This window comes from Rhinolophus hipposideros, assembly GCF_964194185.1.
Source record: "Rhinolophus hipposideros genome assembly, chromosome: 4".
Lineage (NCBI taxonomy): Eukaryota > Metazoa > Chordata > Mammalia > Chiroptera > Rhinolophidae > Rhinolophus > Rhinolophus hipposideros.
In genome coordinates, this window is record NC_138050.1 from 21,338,337 (window position 1) to 21,357,702 (window position 19,366).

The 19,366-nt window shown below is 35.6% G+C and overlaps 1 protein-coding gene across 2 annotated transcripts; it reads right to left on the reverse strand.

Annotated features, from left to right (window-relative positions):
- Nucleotides 1–301: 301 nt before the first annotated feature.
- On the reverse strand, nucleotides 302–18,118 carry CKAP2 (cytoskeleton associated protein 2). Of its 2 annotated transcripts, none has more exons than XM_081045842.1 (9): nucleotides 17,983–18,118; nucleotides 16,965–17,049; nucleotides 12,088–12,163; nucleotides 11,135–12,000; nucleotides 10,476–10,680; nucleotides 8,982–9,152; nucleotides 6,935–7,004; nucleotides 2,249–2,504; nucleotides 302–1,244 (listed from the first exon to the last, which is right to left on the reverse strand). In XM_081045842.1, exons 1-9 carry the CDS (start codon nucleotides 18,053–18,055, stop codon nucleotides 989–991), a joined length of 2,058 nt encoding a protein of 685 aa, XP_080901968.1. In that variant the 5' UTR covers nucleotides 18,056–18,118; the 3' UTR covers nucleotides 302–988. The 2 variants fall into 2 exon arrangements, with proteins under 2 accessions (XP_080901968.1, XP_080901967.1); XM_081045841.1 differs by having other exon boundaries at nucleotides 12,088–12,166; nucleotides 17,983–18,106.
- Between the last annotated feature and the right edge of the window lie 1,248 nt (nucleotides 18,119–19,366).

Consider the following 19,366-nt stretch of genomic DNA (forward strand, 5'->3'; position numbering starts at 1 on the left):
TGAACCTTATGCTATAAATATTATAAAGCTCAGAAATATAGACCAGCATGAAGTTTATATCAAAGTGGCATATTTTGCGCCGCTCATACAAAATATGAAAAGAACTAAAAAATTGAGGCAAAAATTAGGGTAAAATTTTAGATAAGTACTAGATTGATAAATTTTCAAAAGTAAATAACCATTAAGCACACACTTACTTTAAGTGTTGAAAACCTCAAGTCAAATTCGAAGGCAAGATTCAAATTTATTCACTGTGGTTAAAGTGCATTTCATATTTGTTGAAATAAATGTCATTGAAACATCATGTAGACATTTTTATTGTATTCATAATAGGTATAGTTTAAAATCTAAAAATCCTATTCTCTAGAACACAAGAAGACAATAAATAGAAGACAAGTGCTATACAAATGGAATATATGAGCGTCAGTAGGACTATGTATGTGATTTTCAACCACATTCACATTACGCACAGTTTTAAAAGTAGCTAACCTTACAATGACTTACTTGAAACAGTAGAGCTGGTAGAGGATATATGCCATTTAAGTATAAGTTCAAAGGTAGATAAAGACAATTTTATTGGTGGTACTTATGTGTGTGGGGAGAAGAGAACTGTTTACAATATCTAACTATCATGTTTCAGGGGACATGATTTAACAGTGAAGTTTTTATATTACAAAACAAGTTTAAGTATTGGTTATTTTAGAAATATCACTGAAACTAGAATGGCATTTATTAACGATATTCAAGGAACATAGCAAACTAGTTGATAAAATTTACCTATCTTAGGAAACCTTAGATTATTTAGATAACATAAGATTTAGGTTTCAGACACACAGAAGGCAACACCTGCTATAATGTCAATGTTAGTAAAAGAGCTTACTGCCGTGAATACTTAGATACTTGGCCAACTGCTGACCTAAGAGACATACAAAGTCACAACAAACAAAACAGCCCAGGAATAATAAAAACCTCATTCCTTATCATAGCTTCATTTCTCTTCTTTTGTTTCAGGCTCCATATACATCCGGCACAGGGCTGCATTAGGGCGGCATATAAAAGCATCACTTTCGTCTCCCAACTCTGTTAACTGTTCCAATGAAGATACACAAGGATAATGATCTTTTAACATATCTGGCAATTTAGAAATGTTGTCTTGAAGACGTCGAGAACGTCTAACTGGTGTTAGAAACTTCAGCTCTTTAAATGTAGAATTTATTTCATCAACTTGCATCTTCTTCTTCACACTAAAAGAAAACCCCACAAAATTATTTCCAGAGTTGAAACAACCAAAATGTCCTTCGATAGATGAATGGATAAAGAAGTTGTGGTATATATACACAATGGAATACTATTCGGTGGTAAGAAAAGATGATAGAGGAACATTTGTGACAACATGGATGGATCTTGAGAGTATGATGCTAAGCGAAATAAGTCAGACAGAAAAAGCAGAGAACCCTATGATGTCACTGATATGTGGTATATGAACCAAAACAACAAAAGAACAAGACAAACAAATGAGAAACAAAAACTCATAGATACAGACAATAATTTAGTGGTTACCAGAGGGTAAGAGGGGTGGGGGGAGGGAGATGAGGGTAAGGGGGATCAAATATATGGTGATGGAAGGAGAACTGACTCTGGGTGGTGAACACACAATGGGATTTATAGATGATGTAATACAGAATTGTACACCTGAAATCTACGTAATTTTACTAACAAATGTCACAGCAATAAATTAAAAAAATAAAAAATAAAATAAATTATTTCCAGAGTTAAAAAACATGTTAACGTTTTTACTTTGTATTTTGATGCTATTTATCATACTATAACTTGTATTTTATAACCAGGTGATTTCTTGTCCTATAGAAAGAGAGGTACTGCAAGCTCCTTGAAATAAAACACTTAACTCTTTCTTCTATTTTGATTACAACTTATACACATTAGATACTTGAAAATCTGTAGAACTGGCTAACTGATGAATTCCAAAACCTACTGTTATCAATAACACACAATCAACGATTAAAGAAAGTGATGTTAAAGTTTTCTTTTTCAAAATGGCAATACTTAGAGGAAAGGAAAGCAGATGCAGTATTTAAAAGGTGAAATGTCCAAATGATATTCGATTTGTTCGAAACCTTTCTAATAATACTAGTTCTAATCCGAAGCTATCTTAAGTATTTAAAAGTACCATATTTATTATCCCTAAGCATAAAAACAAATCACAGCATATTACATTTTAAAAACTTACCTTTGTAAGTATGGTGTAGTAGACACATTATATTTAATTAAGCAACTCTCTCTTGTTTCTGTACTGGGAGTTTTAACATCATTGGCTGGATCTTTCGTTTTGTCATTTTGCTCTGGTTCACAGTCTTGAAATACCACATTTCTATGATGTTTAGTTTCCATTTCTGGTTTTCCTGACTCTAGTTTATCACTGGTATCTTCAATGTTGACTTCTTGGATTTGTTCCTTGGTTGCACAAGGCTCTTCAAAAATTTCTCCTATAGAAATATGTATATATATTGAGCTTTTGGTCAAATTGAAAGAACAAAATCAAGCTACATTAAAGTTATTCATAGTGGGCCAGATTTTCAAAATAAAAGTACCAAGCCATCTCCTAACCATTACTTTTCCTAAGCTAATACTGCTGACAACTGTTTAACAAATACTAACTCCTATGTGTCAGGGATTACAGATACAAATATAAGAATGTATCTTTGAAATGTTCACGTTCCATGGAAGAGACATGCTTGACAATAATTAATTATACAATGAGAAAAAGGCTATAATTGAGATAAGAATCCATAAAAAGGAATAACTGAATTTGCTTGTGAGACAGGGCGATGGCTAGGGAAGGCTTCATGAGTGACATTTACGCTGGCTTTTGAAAAATGAGTACTTGACAAGACCAAGGAAGGCAATCTTGGTATGAAGCTTAAAAGAAAATGACCTACTAAGACAACATTAAAGGGCCAGTGTGCTGAGGACATAGGGTGAGGAGCAGGGTCAGAATGTGGGGGAAGGTGATGAGTTCAGATATGTGGTGTGATAAAAGATTACGGTGAATGAATGCCATCCAATGGAAAGGCAGGGATCTGCTGCTGCTGAATGCCATCCAACGGAAAGGCAGGGATCTTCAAGACCGGAAGTGGCTCATCAAACCTTAGTAACAATGTATGACAAGTTTCAACTTATTCGGTGCAGTCATTTGGGTGTGAGCTACAGTTGAGAGAAAGTGTTTCAAAGTGTACCGTAAATCATTCATTATGACAATGTCCCGTTGTCATACATCTTTTCTGGTATGGAACTTTCTGTCAAATAAGAATATTACAGGGTATCCTCATCCACCGTATGCACTGGATCTGGCACCATGCGACTTCTGGCTCTTCCCCAAAGTCAAAATAATTCAGGACATCAAGGCAGCCTCGACAGCATGACTAAAGACACTCATAAAAGAGGACTTCCAGAACTGCTTCAGAAAGTGGCAAGAACGGTGGGATACGTGTGTTCGAAGCGAGAGGGAGTATTTTGAAGGAGATTAATAAAAATGTGTCTTTTACTGTAATAAATTTTTTTTATTTAATCATCCACCGTTTTTGTTTTTTTTTTTATCAGACCTCAAAAAGGTAGGAAGGGATTAGAGGGTAATTATCTTTATTTGCAAGAAGTTTGGTAAAAAAAAAAAATCTGTTGGAGAGACAGAGATACAAGTAGATTTGGACACTATAAAGGATGGTTTGGAATAGCAGGAATGAAAATTAATAATCTGTGATGGTAAGAAGACAAAGCTGTTGTAACAGTCTAAGCAAGGTGGCAGAGGTAGGTGGTGAGAAGGAAGAGCCTGATGTAAGAGTTACTTCTGAGTTCATAAATAAATGAATGCATGTGTATTTCTGAATGAGTGTATGTATTAGGGGCAACTCTAGAAAAATTTCTTGCTTAGGAGTCTTTAATCATAGAGGAGGATTTTTTTTTTCTTTCTTTTTCCTTTTATTTTTTGGAAGACATGGTATGGGGAAGCAGTGAGGGAAGAGTTCAAAATAAAACGTGAAATACTTGTGAGACATATGGTAAATCCACCAAGCTGATAAGACCTCTGGATTTGATTATTAGAAAATTATTAGAGATTTTTACTAAGAGATGTTTCAGTTACATGATAAAGTGAATGCGGTTCTTTTAGTGAGAAGTTAAAGTAGGAATATGGATTCTTTAATTCAACAAATATTTAACATATGCCTAATATATGCCAGTCATTGCATTAACACTGGGAAACAATGGTGAGATCAGATATTGTCCTTGTCAATCAAGTGTATAGTTTAAAAGACAAGACATACAATCAAGTGCACAGAGAGAAAAAACATGGAGCAAAACAGGTGCATCTAATCTGGTTGGGTGAAGGAGGAAAGGTGGCTTTCAGGGAAGTACCCCAAAAGAATGACGTCTAAATCCAGGTCTAAAGGATAGAGAGGAATTAGGTTAAAAGTAGAAGACTGGCTTGGACAGACCCAGAGGCAAGACAGTATAGCCCCTTCTAGGAAATAAAAAAAAAAGTAAAGAAAGTAATTCAGGGCTGTGAAGGAGTGGAAAAGTGAGGAGAGGAGGCTGGACTAAGGAACGTAAGCAGGTAAGTGATGGGGCATTTCGGTTGCAGTGTTGAGAATGGACTGGAGCTGGAATAGAGAAGCACGCGAGTTAGGAGACGAGTGTTGTAGTCCAGGCAAGGGCTGTAGGTGATCTTGATTACAGTAATGAGAGTAAGGATGAAGAGGAGTGGATGGGTTTTAAGAGATGCTTATGAAGTTACAATGAATTCGACTGGCTGAGAACAGGGTGATGTGGGAAAGAGGGAGTGAAACATAATCCCAAGATTTCTGGCTTGGAGAACTGGAGTGTCAGTTATTGAGATAGGTAACCAAAAGAAGGATAAGATTTAGGGGAAAATGATGTGTTTAAGTTTGGATATGTGGGATTGAGGTATCTGAAACACACACAAGTGTTGCTTGTCTCTCTTATTATTTGTCTTCTATTTCCCAATGTACCTACAAATAATCTTATTTTGAAAAATTGACTTTGTATCTATGACTTATAATTACATACTATAAGCCAAGTTTATTGATAGCATTTCTTTTTCCATCTAAAGACAAATATTCCACGTGCTAAAAAGATTCCACTAACTAGTATTACTCTATTAAGGAAAAATAAGATAGTAAACAGAACGAGAATTAAATACTGTTTTCTCTTTCCACATATCTCTCGAGCGAGTGAGAATTATGAAGAAGCCTTTTTAAATGAAATTCTTATTTCCACTTTACTGTGATTAGCATATAAGACACAAGATTGGGTTATTCTTCTTTTTAACTTTTAAAAATTCAGGTATAATTGATATATAACATTATATTAGTTTCAGGTGTAAAACATTGATTCGTGATTTTTGTATATTGTAAAATGATCACAATACATCTAGTTAATGTCTGACTCATGCATAATTACAAAATTATGTTTTTCTTGTAATGAAAACTTTTGAGATCTATTCTCTTAGCAACTTTCAAATATACAAATACAGTATTATTAACTATAGTCACCATGCTGTGTGTTACATCCCCATGGCTTATTTATTTTACAACCAGAAGCTTATACCTTTGGACCCCCTTCACCCATTTCACTGGGTTGGGTTATTTTTAAACTTTTTTCCTCCTTGTCTGTGGTATTCTACTCTTTCCTGATTTTTCCTCCTACTTCCCTGACCATTCCTACTAAAGCTCCTTCATTAAATATAACTAGTAAGATCAGATCATATACATCTTCTGTATTTTCTCTTGGGGGTATATTAACAGTGACCATATATTGAAATAGTCATTGTTGAACTAAACCAATAAAAGATGACCCCCCCATTGCACATAGATAAGCTTTTAGCATATTAACCTCATTGAACAGTTTTTATTTTTTGTAACATGTAACCAAAACGTGTATAATGCACTTAGAATTTCAGTATGATCTTTGATTTTATTTAAAGTTTAGCCCTTGACCTATATCTTTATATTTTAAATTTATTTTGTGTACTGAAAATAAGGATACTTAAAACTAATCTGGAAAGCAATTTAGCAGCACATATGAGCAGCCTTAAAAAGTTTAAGGTATTTGACTTTTTAAAATTAATCAAAAGGAAATAAACAGGTGGAATGAATGATGGTATATGATAGGTGCTCAAATATTTGTGACTGGGTGATTTAGTTCCACTAAAAAATTGGAAATAAATCTAAACAAAGAAACAAATTAGCTTACACTTATACTCGTGATTTCTCCTCTCATCTAAGCTAATTAATATTAATAGTGGCTAAAGATTAATAAACTTACTATGTGCCACAGAATTTGATACTTACATTATTTCATTCAATGGTTCCAACAATTTTGAGGAAGATATTAGCATTGTCTCATTTTATAAGTAAAGAAGGGGTTAAATTTCTTGCAAAAGTTCACAGTAATTGGTACAACCCAGATCTGAATCTAGAAAATGTTTACATTTTATATACCTGACAGTTAATGAATCTCTTATCTCCTCTCAATCTATTATTCCTAGCAAAGAAAATTCCTAAATGAGCGTCTCTACAGCATGGAACAGATGACAGAATCTCATATGTAAAAAGCCTATAAAGATCATCTAGTCAAACTGCCTCATCTTTAAGACAGGAAATAAAGGCCTAGATAGGTAACTTTCATAGATACTCAATGACAAATTTAGGTTTTGAACGAGACCTCCTAATTAAAAATTCTTCATATTACACAAAGCTACTGAATCTGAGAGGTACGTCAACAAAAGTATGAGGAAACATCAATCTACATATTTAAAAAATTAAAAGTGATGAAAGAAAAATAATTCAGCAAAGAATTTAATAAAATCACAATTCACTTGAAAGAAACAAAAGAAACTTACCAAAAGTAACTTTTTCTTGACTCTTCATTGTTAGAATATCTACAATTGCATGTCGCATCTCTTCGATAGGCTTGAATTTTTTAAATGAAGAAAGCAGACCTATATTACTATGATATCCTCAGACACTATGTTGTCCAAGTTGGAAATGTTAAAACCAGTGATTAAATTTCATATTTTGAAACAAGACAATGGCTCTTAGACACTTATTTGCCACTCAAATTGAAAAAAATGGCTTCCTTTTCCAAATTATAAAACAAAAATGAACTTAAGGGATAGCATTTCATCAGTTTAAAAATTTTCCCCATAATTTCTCTTAAGCCTTTGGTAACTATTATTGCTGGCCTACTTTGAACAAAATTAGTGAACAAGTAACAATTTAACATTATTAATATCTATCACAAGGCTGATTTTATTTAAATTTATTTTATATTAAGTTGACTCCTTTTCTCCTACATTCAAGCACATGGTTGTATTTTTGTTTCGCATGGTATTAAATACATCTTTGAACAGCTCAAGGTTCAAAAATTCAACAGTTCACTAAGTGTCCATTATGTGCTAGATATTATGAGCACTTCCTGGGTTCCTCTGAACTAACCATACCTGCTAATGCAACATATTCAAGACATTACATAAAAGGAATGCTCTGGTTCGTATTCTTCGTTCTTAGAACTTAGTCCTGAACTATTCACTCACCCATCCTGCTTTCAATTTTCTTGGCTAATTTTGATCCTTGTTTTCCAAATTCAGCTCTAGTGTCACGTCTTTCTCTTTACACTACTGCTTTCTGTGTGATGCATGCTACTTATACTGCCCTAAGCCGCCTTAAGTAATCCGCCTTCTGGTTTGGTTCAGTGTAGAAGGGACTTAATACTCCCTTTCAGGTGGGATTCTGTCAAATACAATTCTTCTTCAAAAAGTTTTATACATAATAGCCGTTGTGAGACTATCTACTGAATATTTGATTTGATACAGGTGAAAGGTCAAATAGCGTTTGTTGGTTTTGCTGAGACTATTGCAAGTAGACCTCTGATTAGCCTTTTCACTGCATTGATTTCAAGCTTGTTCTCCAAAATGTGTCTAAAATCCACAGACAATAATTATAGTATTTATATCTTTAAGTAAATACAGTTAAGGTAGTACATTTTATTAAAATAAATGATTCAAGTACAAAAATCTCCTATTGTTATTCATTCTTGAAAAACACAAAAATATAGAAAAATGTACATCTGCTTTCCTAAACTTCCTTTCTGGAAAACTAAGCTCATGGGGTAAAGTCGAGTGCTGCAGTCAGTGGCATGGTAATGCCTTGTTTTCCCGAAAAGACCTAGCCCAACAATCAGCTCTAATGCGTCTTTTGAAGCAAAAATTATATAAGACTGGTCTTATTTTACTATAAGACCGGGTCTGTAACGTAACGTAACGTAACGTAACGTAACGTAACGTAAATATATTATATAATAAATATAACAACATAACATAATATTAATTTTATAATATTTAAAAGAGGTGAGAGGTATGGTATCAAACCACTATGGTGTTAAAAATGTCCGAAAAACTAGTTTATTGCCATTTTCTATATGTGAGCAGGACCTAACATACAGCACATAAATGTGAGCACATTAAGATACATTCCTAAAGTGAAAGAGTTCTCTTACAAAGCCATCAGAGCTGCTAATATTTAAAAAGTTAATTTAATTCCATTTGCTTATATTCAATAAATAAATTTTAATATTAAAAATTCAATTTCCCAGTAGATTTCTCAACTAGGAAATGTGCAAAATGACATGTTGTGCTACTCTATTTCTCCCAGGAAGTTTCATTAAATGCACATTTCATCTTACAGTATATCCATTTTCTAACATCCGATTATCCCTAGTTTTAGGTTGAGAAACAGTCTTTATAATACGTAATCCTTGTCACCTTTAAACATTCATTATGACATATGTGTATATTTCCACAATTTTATTCAGTTATTTTGTGAATAATTCCAAATAATTCTGAATCATTTACACTGTAATTAATAAAAATCAGTAAGTTGTAATCTCACCTGAGCTCCTGCCAGAATCGCCTTCTCATAGATCGCGATAATATTTTCAATAGGACTTGTGAGTGGTTCAATTCGTGCAAGGCATATCCAATATTTAACAAGTTTTTTGGCATCTGGAATATTTTTAATCAGGTCATTCAGTGTGTCCAATATTTCTTCTTTTGGGCAGCCCTAAAATATCAAGAAATAAACTGATATCTTTTAGCCTAGAAAGTATGAATAATTAAGTAAGCTTACTATAATCAAGATCAGTGACAGAGAGGTGCAACCCGGTAGCTCAATTGGTTAGAGCGCAGTGCTCTTAACAACAAGGTTGCTGGTTCGATCCCCGCATGGGCCGCTATGAGCTGTGCCCTCCACAACTAGATTGAAACTATGTGACTTGGAGCTGATGGGTCCTGGAAAAGCACACTTAAATAAATAAAAGTATAAAAAGAAAAAAAAAGATCAGTGACAGAGAAAAAGTTAACAGAAAATTATGCAGAAACATATTCACTATTATCTTCCTTACTCTAAACTTATTCTGAATGGCTAGCAAGCAGCATACCAGCCGTAAGTACAAGGAACACACACACACACAAAATACTAGCTGAGAAAAATATTGGTAAAAACAAAAGACTCAGAGTAACACTCTACCTGGCTTTGATGTTTATCCTCTTACATATTGTGGGATTCCATTTGTTAATACTTTAATTAGAATTTTTGTAACTACCAAATATTTATTAATGAAAATAACTTGCAGGTTTGTTTAAATTGCTTTGTCAAGTTTTGATAGTAAGGGTAAAATGAATCTGTAATGGTTTGTATAAATAAGAGCTACACATAGTTAAGCAGTAGGGCAGAAAAATTCCATGGTATCAATAAAAAAAACCTCAGCTGAGCAGAAGTAAGAATCAGCATTCCCCTGACTGTAATTTCACTGGTCCTCAGAACTTCAAAGAGTTTAAAGATGCTCACGGGACTAGAGTAAGGTTTGAAATCATATTCTGTATTGCTCTGGATCTTCGACAGTAGGGTGAAACCAAAGCAAAATTGAATAATGAAGAAATAAAGAACATTCTGGATTTAATTATTATAGCCTGTTGGATTCTGCTCCAAATAGTAGAATATGTTAAAGACCATGATGATATTGTTGGAGATTAATGGGGTTTTTGTTTGCAAATATTTTAATTAACTTGAATTTAGTCTATGATAATAATGATTCACTAATTTGTATTGCTAGTCTTTGGTAAGTTATTAACATCTTAGAGGAATACAATATTTATAACTCAAGTAAAAATTCTATCTCTTTGATATATTTACATAAACTCAATGAAATACAGTCCATTAAAGGAAAGGCTACAGAGAAATAATCTCACCATTAACATTAAGTCTATGTAACACCACTGACACATTACTTGGTCAAAAAAGATTAGCAATGTAATTTAATTAGATATTTATGAAGGTGATTTGCAAACTATAATCTATTAAACAAATAGAAGATAAACACTCTACCTCATTGATTAGGTTAAGGCATTCAGAAACTGTCTTGTTTACTTTTTCAGTAAATAATCTTTGTTCATCTTCTTCTGCCATGGTAGTCCAAAAGGACCCAACTGGTTTTTCATTTTGTCCTTCAGGTTCAGGGTGGGTAACTACTGAGCTAGGAGGCCTTTTCAGCACTCTTCCTTTGCCAGCTTTCCACTCACTCAGACGAGCTCTACAGGTAGAAACAGTATATAAACATTACTGTGATATTGCTGATAGCATTGTCAAATGAGAGGAAAAGTTTTAAAATATCTCAGGTCTTTAAGTAGTTCCATGCTAGTGGCACATACACAGTTCACAAATTTGAAGAAAAAATATTAAACATATCAATCTTAATTTTATGCTTAAAGACCCAAGAGTGAATTTTTAAATAGAGAGGTTACAAAACATTTCCCAATTTTATTAAGCATTTTAACTTATATTACCTAAAACAAGCTAAATTAAAATGCACTCCAGCACAATAAGCTAGGTCATACTATTCCACCATATAAATGTGCATAAATTTGTGTGCATATGACAGAAGAGAATCCTCACAAAAAACTTCTAATATATTCAAGAAAATTATAAACCACGTTTACAAATGGTACGGTATCAAAAATTCAGGTAATTAGATTACATCTACTTACTTTCTCTCTTCTGCAGTTTCTTTGGGCTGAGCAGATCTGCTATTGATAGCTGCTTTTGCGATAGTATGTCTCCGCGGGTCAATGGGTTTTGACTTTTCTGTCAGTTTAGTATTAGAAGATGAAGCAGGCTTGGCTATAATTTCCGATGTGATGCTTCTTGATAGTGCCTTATTTCTTCTTACTTCCTGAGAAGAACTGGTTTTGACATTAGATGAAACTGAATTTAATTGCAGTAATTCTTTCTCAGGAGGCCCTTTCCGAATTGTAACGTTGGCAGAGGTTCTACTGATGCCTCGGTTCATGGAGTCCTGGGTATTATTGTAGTGACTCCTAATAGGAGGACGCAAAAGTTGTCTGTTCTGAGATGTAGTGCTCACAAATTTAGTGGTAGTCTTCATATTTGGTGCTCTCTCACTTTTCACTGTTATACTGCTGGTGTTTATAGGCTGAGGCTTTGTGGCTTTAGAGACAGTAGTTGAAAGTTTCTTCGTTGTTGCAGAATTCTCCTCTTTGACTTGTACAGGTTTCCTAAATGAATTAACCTTAGACTGAACAATTTGGCCACGGTAAGATCCAAGCACAGGTTTCTTGAGCATGTAAGCGTCTTGCTTTGGTTTTTCTGTAGTCATTTGTTTCTTTTTAATATTGTTTTTAATGTGAAATGCTTGGCTTAATGTCATACGTTGATTTGGGGGCTTATCTTTATTTGGTAACTGCAGCGTTTGATTATTAGTCTCCAAATTATGTGTGTCAATTGCTATAGTTGAATTGGTTAATTCATTAGAAGGTTTTAAAGGAATACAATTTTTTTCAATTGTTATATTATTTTTGCTCCTTGGAGGTCTACTGATATTTTCTTTATCAGCCTAAAAGAGTTAAGACAAATCAGTATTTCAGAAAGAGTTTAGGAAAGGGAAAAAAGGACAGTTTATAAGACCATGTCCATATCTTACCATTTTTGTCTTAAGTTTCAGAACTTTTGTTTCTTCTTGGACTTGACCCTCAGATGTCATCACTCTCTGGTCTCTACTACTTAAAAAAAAAAAAAAAAAAAAAATTAACCCCATGCCAGTTTCCTTTTGGCGGGAAGAGATAGAAGAATAATAAGTTACCTGACTTCATAATTTTAAATGGAGGCAATAACTTGAGAGATTTATTTGTCCTAACCAAAACTTCTCTTAATATAGGGTGATCAAATGTTATAAACAAGATGGCTGAGAAATTTAAATATATTTTCTTAAAAGTCTTAACACTCTACCCCCACAGAATATGTAAACTCTTGATAATCTCATTCTAAACCATTTTGTTCTAGTCATTCAAACAAGTCTTCAAAAACCTTTATTAAGCAACACTTTCTTTGGTTAGTTTTAGTTTTACTCAGTAACGGACTTACACTGAAAATAATTTTAAAATAGTCTTCTCAAAAGACTATTTTAAATCCAAAAATTTCCACACACACTTATAGCTTAATCTATTAATATGGACTTTAGTTTCTAGATGGCATTGCATTTAGAATATATATCCAAAGAAAATCCCTTCTCAAGAATTTGACTTAAACTCCTTTTCACAGACATAGACTGGTTAGTACAGGCTGTGAGAATCTCTCAGCAAGTGAAGAAAGGAAAACACAGGGTCAATTAGATGCCATTGATTCTAAGATAGATCCCTCGTTCAGAGATGTTCAAATGTGAAAAAAGTGTACATTTAGTCCACAAAATAATTTTGGTTATATTGCCTTTCACATCTACTCGCTCAGTCTGCTGGCAGAATGGACATAGCTTGTACCACACATTTTGATCAATGGCAGCAAAGGGTTAAAATGTGCCACTGAACAGGGTATCTTGGTAGCTATCTAATGAGTGTTGATGCTTCCTATTCCTCCCAGGCATGCCCATCACCCAGAGCATTGCAATGTCTCCCCAGTTTAAGCTTCTGCATTCACTACCTAACGGCAAATACTCCTCTTGTTATTCCCTGGCCTGATGTCTGGTGGGGTGGGAGGAGATGATGCTCAGGGTCAACCTGCCAGGTTGCTCCCAATGTGGTTCCTTCACAAATCAGGTCCCTTATTGATCTCAGCCTCTAATACTTCTGTGCTTACAGTACACTGTGATATTGTCTCACTGAGAAAATTAGAAGCAATCTTAACAAGAATTAGCTTATATTGCCTCCACCAAAGACTACCAGCCTATCTGCCTCTGCACCCATATACTCTGCCTTCCCTCCTGTCTAATGTATGAACTGACACATGCTGATCTAGGGTCAAACTCTCCATTCCCTCTTGCCTACTTAGGGGCTTTGCTCTTGTGATCATTTGCTCATTCTTCAGCATCATTAATTTGTCCCTCTACTAGGTCATTTCCATCAGCATATAAACACTACATATTATATCTCATCTTAAAGTCTTAAATCTCACATTCCCTTTCAGCTACTCATTTCTTTCCTTTATAGCAAAACTCCTCAAAAGGAGATATCTATATGCACTGCATATGTTATCACATTTTATCCTCTTCTCAGCCACGCCTATCAGAAATTTGTCTCCACCACTTTACTGAAATTCCTAATGTCATCTACTTCAACGGTTTCTACATTCAACTCATGGTCAATTCTGTCTTTGTCTTAATTTTTCAACAGCACATGATACAGATAGTCATTCTTTCTTTAAAACATTTTCTTCACTTAGCTACTGGATTTCAGTTCTTCTACTTTCCCTCCTACCTCAGTAGTCCACTTCTTTTTTATAAGTCTCTTTTCTTTCTAACCTCGCTGGGGCTCAAGGCCACATTCAAATTTTAAATTTTTCTTCTGCCTTTTCAGTTTTGTACTTCTGAGGGACTCCTCTTTTTCTGTCAGTGCTGACATAATTCTAGTGCTTAGTCTTGAAATTGCTGGCCTTCCTAACTGCTAGCTAAAAAATTCTCAGGATGAACAGAAACAGACTCTCAGATACAGAGAACAAACTGGTGGTTGCCAGAGGGGAGGAGCGTGGGGAGAAAGGCGAAATTGGTGAAGGGGATTAAGAGGCACAAACTTCAAGTCATAAAATAAGTCACAGGGATTTAATGTACATCATAGCTAGTATAATCAATAATATTGTAGTAACTTTGTATGGTGACAGATGATAACTAGACTTATTGCGGTGATCATTTCATAATGTATAAAAATATCATATCACTATGTTGTACAACTAAAACTAATATAATATTGTATGTCAACTATAACTCATTTTTTTTAAAAAAAGGAAAAAAATAAATGATTAAACTAAAAAAACAAACAAAAACAACAACAAAAAAACTAAGGATAATAAGGGAACCCACCTTATTCACCTGTCCAGTATGGAGACTTAAATTAAAATACATAATCCTATTCTATCTTGTTATGATAAAATTGCCCTAAGAAGAGTTATTTGAACAAAAGAGTCTTAAAATACCCACACTAAAGTTCGTAAAATAGAACTGTTTAATTTTGAAAAGGTGCAACTCTTATTGGTTGTCTATTTAATAATTTGTAGCTCAAGTAATAGTATTTAAATTGACATCTGTTTCCTGAAAGGAGTAAAAATAGCACTTGTGAGGTTTCTTGGTAAAGCCAAGTGTTTTAGAATTTTCCTTTCTTTCAATTGTGTATAAATTATATACCGCATGACCCCAATGGATTCCTTATTTAAGTAGTTGAGAGTCACTGTCTTATTTGAATTAATAGTCTCTACTTATTCTCTAATAATCTCATTTCACTCCTAGGTGTTAAATAAATATCATCCACACACTGACAATTCCCAAGTTTATATCTCCAGGGCCAATCCAAACCCTGAACTTCAGACACATAACTATTGGGCATCTCTACTTGGATGCTTTATTGATACCTCTGACTCAACATGGTCATGGTCAAAACAGAACTCCTAATTCCCCCACTCCTAGTTCAGTATTCCCCATCTTAATATACGGTATCACTAGCCATTCCGTTATTCAAATCAAAAGTCCAAGACCATTTTTTTGGTTTGTGTTAAGTGAATTAGTGTGGGATTTATGAAAATGTTTATTCCAAAGTAAAACAATTTATTCAAGCCAAAACTTAAAAAGGAAGTTTGTTTGGAAATAATGACAAACTTATAAAGTGGCAAAAGTATAAATAGTTCAAAGACTGTTCATGTACTCTTTACCCGAAGATTGTTAACATTTATCCTACTTGTACTATCATTTGCACTCTTTCTGAGCATGTGTATATGTGGAGTATATATAATTTTTTACCTGACATTTTTATGTTAAGTTATATACACGATGGCCTTTTATTCCTAAATACTTCAGTGTTTATTTCCTAAAAATAGGGAGGTTTTTTTCCTTACATAACCACAGTATCAAATTCACACATTTACCTTGATATACCACTTTAATCTACTGTTCATATTCTAGTTGAAAACTGACCCAATAATGTCCTTTACAGCATTTCCCCTTCCGCTACAGGGTCAGGTACTGAATTTAGTTGTCATATCTCTTTAGTCTCCTTTAATCTGGAACGTTAAGGATCATCTTTAACTCCACTCTTTTTTATTAGGTTGGTACAAAAGTAATTGCAGTTTTTGCAATTATTTTTAGCCTTTAAAACCACAATTACTTTTGCACCAACCTAATCTATCATACCATACCTAATCTATCACCAAGTCCTCCTAAATATAAGCAGAATCTGACCACTTTCCACAAGAAAGGGTATGAAGCATGCATACGGACAAAATACAATAGTAAGTAAAGTACCTAATGCAAAGAACTAAAAATTAAAATGAGACTTCTTTTTTTAAACTCATGAGGATGGCAATGACGTTGGGAGAAAATTAGGGAAACGAGGACAATAAAGTATTTCAAGAACCAATCCACTGTGTGTAAAGCCAGATCATGAAATTATCTATCACTTATTGGGCTCTCACTATATTCCAGGCATAGCACAAGGCATTCCCTATCTCATTTAATCTCCAAGAAAAACACCTATTACTACCCCATTTTCATTTAAGTAAATACATTCAGAGGCCGTGTAACTCTCCTGAATTTACACAGCTGTAGCGGCAGACTTACATATTCCAGCCCAGGTCTCTATTACTTTAAAGCCCAAGCTCTTAGATTGCACAGAAAGAGCCTGGAAGGATGTTAAGTAGCAGTTACTGTGAGAGAGTGAGGGGACCTTTTGATTTTCTGCTTTAATACTTTCATGGGTTTTTGTTTTAGTCACAACCATGTACTATTTTTAAATTTTTAACAAAACAATACAAATATATTCTTATGGAAGGTTGAGACTAACACAAACGATTTCCAAACATTTAGGAAGGTCACCTCCCAAAGAACAACTCCCCTCCAACACACACACACACACACACTCACTCACTCCGACTAAAACCTTGCAGAATTATAGAAAGACTGGCCTTTGTAGCACTGTATAAGCCATAAGTCAGTATTTTAGTAAATATACACAACTTTGGATTAAAATGAACTGTTTCCTCTTAAGAGTGTAAATTAATTTACATAGAAAATCATACAGCTATTGAGCACTTAAAATGTGGCTAGGTTCAAATTGAGATGTGCTGAAAATGTAAACTACACATCAGATTTTGAAAACTTAGTGCCAAAAAAGAATGTAAATAATTTTTTTAAGTATTACATGTTGAAATGATAATGGGATATGTTAAAAATTATGTTATTCAAATTCATTTCATCTTAAAAAAAACCTTTCTAAAATTGTAGCTACTAGAAAATTTTAAATTATACATGTAGCTCATAAGACATTTTTTATTGGACAGTTCTGATATAATTTTACAGATCTGAAATTTTAAAATAATTGACCTCACCTGGATAATATCTGATTTTCCTGTTTGTACGCAAAAATAGTTTTTCTTTTGAACAGATGTTCCTTGAGGTTTTGTTTTCTTTGTTCTAAATAACAAAAGAGCTACAAGTCAACATTAGTTACAACAATATCAAATATTGACTACATGAAGATTTTCCTTCAAAAAACGTTCTACTTATGATCACATCTTGTATATAACAAAAAATTTCCCAATTCAGTATCGCCTTTGAGAAATAATCCCATGTTTAAGAGACTGTTACCATAAAAGGCCCCCACAAAAACTTTGCACAAGAATCACATCATCTAAAGTGAAGCATGTTGAATCATTTTCAACATACAGTTACTGAAAGCCAAGCTTCAGGAAACCCAATCGATGGTCAAGATGAAAACTAGATTCCAAGTTGTCTAATTTACCAGAACCGGGGTTGGGTGAGAATTTCTTTGTTCTGTTTTCCCATATGAGGCCAAAGAAATAACAACGTTACTTCTGATCACCTAGCCAACCCTAGATTTCTATAACGTCCAGGGCGTTACACTGGGAGCATCAGCTGAGACAATACCTCCGCTCCAGAAATTCGCTCCCGACTCCGGAGGTGGGACTGCCCCGCGCAGGCGCAATCGGTTCTCAGCGTGGACGCAGCCCGGCCCCCGCGGGTCGGGTCCCGAGCCCCACACGCGGCCCCGGTGCTAAACGGAATCCCTGCAGGTAGGCCTGTCTCCATCACCCATGGGCCAAACCCGGCCAGTAACAACCGCACGCGAAGCGCTCCACCTGCACCCTACCACCGCGGATCGGGCACCACTCTATCAAGAAGGCAGCTAGGCAAAGCCAAGTGACTGGCGAAGGCTCTCCACCAACTGGTCAGCGTTGAAACTGGTCTGCAGACCCAAGGCGCTGACGGCTAAGCCGGAGTCACCCCTCCCGCCCCCCCAAGCCTCCCTCAGTCCCGGTGTCCCCAGGCAGACCAGCCACCCGCCGCCTCGCGCCGATCGAGCGATCCCGCCACCGCCGCCCTCACCTCTGAACGTGGGATGGGCCCTCTGACTCGGGGGAAGCAGCAGGTCTTGTGGCACGGCGTGGGCACAGCTCATTGCAGTGCGGGGTAAGGAGTTACGCCTCGGACTCAACCGCTCCGCAATCCCTCTGCGTCCCGCAGCGCCGCGCGGGCCGCCAGGGGCTCGGATTTTAGACCGCGCGGCTGCCGCCTCTGTCCATTGGCGCCGGCGTGAATTGAATGGGCCAATGGGCGCAGGGGGCGGAGCCTGAGCTACGGTTACCGGGGCGGGTGTTGCATCTGACGGTTTCAGCTGGTCTGGTCTGAGTCCTAGGGTTTCAAACCAAAACAAGGCTCTTCGCCCTGGACTTGTAAGTTGGTAGGAGATGGCCTGCAAAGTCGCTGCCCTGTAACAGATAGGACTTGACTTTAGACGCTCACACTCCATTGAGGAAGACAGACGGGAAAAGTGTTGTTTGGCTGCGCTTCTTATTAACCATGGGCGTGTTCACTGAGGAGGCGGTAGAAGCACTATCATACCGAGAGCATCAGTATTTCCCCTTCTTTGCCACATCAGAGCTCTGCAGTGAGACATTATCATCTCCTGTTTCACAGATAAAGGGACAGACTTAGAAGTTATTTGTCCACGTTTGCACAGCTTGCAAGAGGGAGCTGAAATTAGGGTATAATTTCTTTTGTACTGCACAATTACCAGATGCAAAAAACAGGAGAAAGGCATAAAATGAGGATAGACCTTTCTCTTATAGTCGTTCTGTGAAGATTAAAATAGCATTTGTTGTAGACATTTTGTGTGTTTGTGCGTTTCAAAGACAAAACAAAATAATTCAGAACTAGAAAGGGGTGGGAGTGGCAGGGAGCTAGGGAGAATTCTGGACTGTGTTTTTCTGGTTTTAAGCACTGGGCTCATAGCATTTCTCCACCTTGCTTCATCATTGCATTAAGACTGCTCTGGACTGTTGCAGCCAGGTATTATGCGTGGAGACAGAGATGGGAGAATGTAATTTCTACCTCCCCTGCCCAGGAGTGAGGGCCTCCACAGCTGACTCTCACACGTGGCTAGTTTTTCTTGTCTTTCTCTGCTTTTTTCTTTCTTTCTTTTAAAAAGATTTTTATGAAAGTATATCTAACATACAATATTATATTATCAGGTATACACAATAGTTATTCAACATTTATATATACTTTAGGAAGTGATCCCCGTAAGTCCAGCAATGATCCGACACTGTACCATGCTATCAAAATATTATTGACAGTATTCCCTATGCTGTACATTACATCCCCATGACTGGAAATTTGAAACTCTTCTTCACTTTCACCTTTAACCCCCTTTTCAAATGTTTCAATTACAGTTGTTATTCAATATTATTTTATATTAATTTCAGGTATA